The sequence below is a fragment of the Primulina eburnea genome, chromosome 1 (genome assembly GCF_022965805.1).
Source record: "Primulina eburnea isolate SZY01 chromosome 1, ASM2296580v1, whole genome shotgun sequence".
Lineage (NCBI taxonomy): Eukaryota > Viridiplantae > Streptophyta > Magnoliopsida > Lamiales > Gesneriaceae > Primulina > Primulina eburnea.
The window spans coordinates 58,925,019-58,928,645 of NC_133101.1; the positions used below are offsets into that span (position 1 = coordinate 58,925,019).

General features: G+C 37.9%; 1 protein-coding gene across 1 annotated transcript; it reads right to left on the reverse strand.

Moving 5' to 3' along the window:
- Positions 1-235: 235 nt before the first annotated feature.
- Positions 236-1,355, reverse strand: LOC140813190 (uncharacterized). Its single transcript, XM_073171663.1, has 2 exons — positions 1,225-1,355; positions 236-1,110 (listed from the first exon to the last, which is right to left on the reverse strand). Exons 1-2 carry the CDS (start codon positions 1,276-1,278, stop codon positions 346-348), a joined length of 819 nt encoding a protein of 272 aa, XP_073027764.1. The 5' UTR covers positions 1,279-1,355; the 3' UTR covers positions 236-345.
- Positions 1,356-3,627: the final 2,272 nt, after the last annotated feature.

Consider the following 3,627-nt stretch of genomic DNA (forward strand, 5'->3'; position numbering starts at 1 on the left):
TTAAATCGTGAGATTTTGTTATTATATCGTCAGATTTTATATTGAATTTATCATGAGATATTGATAAATAAAATTTTTGTATTAAATTTTTTGTGTTGTAAAAATTGTTATACAGATTTAGTTATACATGTAACATTACTCTTCCTAAAATTCTATGTATTAAAAGCCTGCTCCTCTCACACGCATTAAAGGCTTAAATCTTAATAATAAAAGATCTCATATTTAATCAATGATTATACGGCAATTAAAATATAAAAGTATTCACATAGTTACTCAACCTAGCTAGTAATTGCTCCAGTTGATGGATAAAGACAGCACCTAAAAAAGTAGACATATTTTGCTAAATTAATGGTTACTGAGGAAGAAAACCTTCGGATGTTTGAACTCCGTGGAGGTATCAGATCCTTCAGAAAGACCCCGTTTCCTGTTTACATTGACATTGCTCTTAAAATCGATATCGTAGTGTAATGAATCTTGGTAGATTGAAGGGAGGGGAATTAGAGATGGAAGTGTAGGCAGTGGCGACGGTGAGGGAATAACCACCGGTGGAGGTGGAATCTGGTAGGTGTCAAGAGGTGGCGGAGGGTTGCGCCATCGCGGAAGCGGGCCGGCGAGGAGGAGGGTCTGAAGCAGTGGCCCTGCTTTCATCACTGCTTGCAGAAGCTTACCCTTTTCAGGCAATGGCCTGTCGGGAACTATAGGCAAGCCTTGACCAGCTTCTACAGCCGGCTGTGGCGGTGGAGGAGGCGCAGTTAGTGGTGGTGAGAGTTGTTGAGGCGACGAGACGATGCTTTCGTCACTATCTGATGAGGAGAAGCCATTGTTGGAGTCGATTCCTCTTCTGGGATCATCTTCAACGCCTGAAATCCCAGAATGTGGAGCAGATTGGTGACACTGTTGCTTCTCCAGCTGCTGCTGAAGCAACAGTTTCTGGAAGAAGACGTTTTGACACTTTTCTTTAGCTTCATCCCTCTCTTCGATTGCCCTGTTCAGCAGTGATTTGAGCTGCAGAATTTGGTCGTCTCTGTTCCTGAGCTCCTCCTGTGCGTTTAATCTGGTTTCTTCAAGCTCCATTGTCAGCACCAGAGAATGCCGTAGCTCATCCATACTCTGTGCAAACGAAAGCCAACCTCAAATTACTTGTAACAAGCCAGAATTGTAGCGATACTGGCTGGTAAAGTGAGATTAACGAGTGAAGTTAGCTAGAACATTATTCTCTCTCACCTTTTCTTGGTAGAAGTAAGTCCAGTTGACAGGAAGACCTTTTTGGATATCCATAGCCCTTTCACCAAAATGCAATCGAGGTGTTGGAGAGTGAAGGAACGGTTCAGAGTTGTACGCTTTTATATTGACACTCTTTTCCTCGCCTCTCTAATCTCTGTTTAAACGTGCATGTACTAACAAATACATATAAGTTTTATGTGGATATTAATTAAGAGTAGGTCTCTTGTGATACGATCTCACAAATCTTTATTTGTGAGACGGATCAATCTTATTGATATTCACAATAAAAAGTATCTTTTAGCATAAAAAGTAGCATTTTTTTATAGATTATCCAAATAAGAGATATATCTCACAAAATACGATCATTGAGATCGTCTCACATAAATTTTTACCATCAATTAATTCGAAAGTAGTAATTCTCAAATTGTTCATGTGCTTTCTCATCTTTAGCACATTCTCTCTCAACGTAGTGCATGAACGGGGTACACATGTTTCATGTTATTTTAGTCATTCTTCGTTATTTTCAAATTTCAAAAAAAACCCACATAACATTTTCATTAGAATTAAAAAGAAAAAGATAAATTAAAGAATTTTTTCTCATTGATACAAGATTATGTTGAACTTAATGCTAAAAACACAGTAGCCATTGGATCCCCTAAAAATTCGTATTATATATTCACACAACCGTTTTAGCCACCCTAAAGAAAATAAATATAGGTTTATTTTTGTTGGGGTGTGGGGTTTGGTTTGGTTAACTAGCGTGCGACTAAATCAGAAAAAGCCAACACGGTCAAGGACAAAAGACTCGACGCTATGCTACGGTATCACGAATGAGTGACGAGACATTAGGATATTATTGTTTTTTTTAAGGAAAAAAGAGAAAGACGAAACGTAGACAGACTGTAGGGCAAATAGGTCGAGCCATTCGAGGTACAAAGGATGTGTAGGGCATGTGATGCTATGGAATGTACATATCGGCTGCATTTGCGGGAGTTATACGACAACGTCTGATCCCCTGATTTGATTTGTGCCCCGACTTGGAATTCTCTCCCACCCTAAGAAGCAAATAAACCATGTTCTTTGCAATTTCCCAATTAACAAATCACATGTCATCATTGTCGTGGCTTGCCCCATGTTTAGTTTGAAGGATGTGATTATTATTTAATTATCAGTAAATAAATAAATTCAAAAAACTCTATAGATAAAAATAATATTATATTTTGTAAGATTAAAATTAAAATTTCTAACAATGTTGGGCTTTTTTTGGTTGTATCTGGGAATTAGTGTGGATGATTGAGGAAATGATTGTTAGTATGGGCAGTGAGTTTATTTTCCTTCAATAAGGCTACGTTTAGTTGGCTTGTTTAGGTGGATTTATTTTTTTAACACACATTATCTAATTTTTAGTATATTTTTTATTTAATCAAGTCGATCACTCCTATGAATGATTAGGTAATATTATCTCACTCTTAACCAAGTCGATCACTCTTATGAATGATTAGGTAATATTATCTCACACACATAATCACTCCTCAACTCCTAGGATTATTTATCTCACTCTTAATCCATCATATTTTTTCAATTTTACCATTTTCTTAAATCCAAACTCACCACCACTTCCATCAACCGATCGACCACCGACCACCGGACGGCAACCCCCGCCGCCGCCTGTCGCCGCCCGCCGCCGCCGACTGCTTGCCACCGACTGCCTTCGACCGCCTGTCGTCGCTGATCGCTGACCGCCGCTGCCGCCGGCCGACGCCAACAGCCGCTGCCGACCACCCTCTCCTCCTGTCGGCCTACCGCCGCCTCCACCGTCGCCGCCGGCCGACCACCATACATTGTTTAGAATACCCTCCCCCCTAGCGCCGTCGACCGCAAAAAAATATAAGGACAATTTTGTCAATTCATCAAAAAATTATTAATTATCTCATTCTTAACCACCATACCAAACATAATATTATTTTATTATTATATATTATATTTCTATTTCAATCATTTTTTTTTTTCAATTCTCTCTTAATCATTTCATTTTTTTATCCCCCAACCAAACACAGACTTAGTGTTTGGTTAGTCCTTTCAATAGAAGAAGATCGGCTGGGTTTATGCAAAGATGAACCAAACGGATGGTTTATGTTAGATAAACTACCATAATCTCTCTATCACTTGTACCAAACGCTTTATGGGGAAATTCTTTTTCTGGTTTTATTGTCGTGCAATTCTAAGTCTTAGTCAATTAATTTGTATATATTTTTTATTTTAAACATTTTTTTATGGGAGTGTTAATGTTGTCCGATGAAAAATCAAAATATGAAAAAAAACAAATTAATTGATTAAAACCGCAAGTTGACATGTAATAAATCCAAAAATACGAATTATATTACCAAAAATATAATTTCTCTT

Bases quoted from the DNA above. Each gene is read 5' to 3' on its own strand.
- LOC140813190 (XM_073171663.1), bottom strand. From the start codon at position 1,278: ATGGATATCCAAAAAGGTCTTCCTGTCAACTGGACTTACTTCTACCAA. The intron at 1,111-1,224 runs GTGAGAGAGAAT...TCGTTTGCACAG, and splicing joins CTTACTTCTACCAAGAAAAG to AGTATGGATGAGCTACGGCA.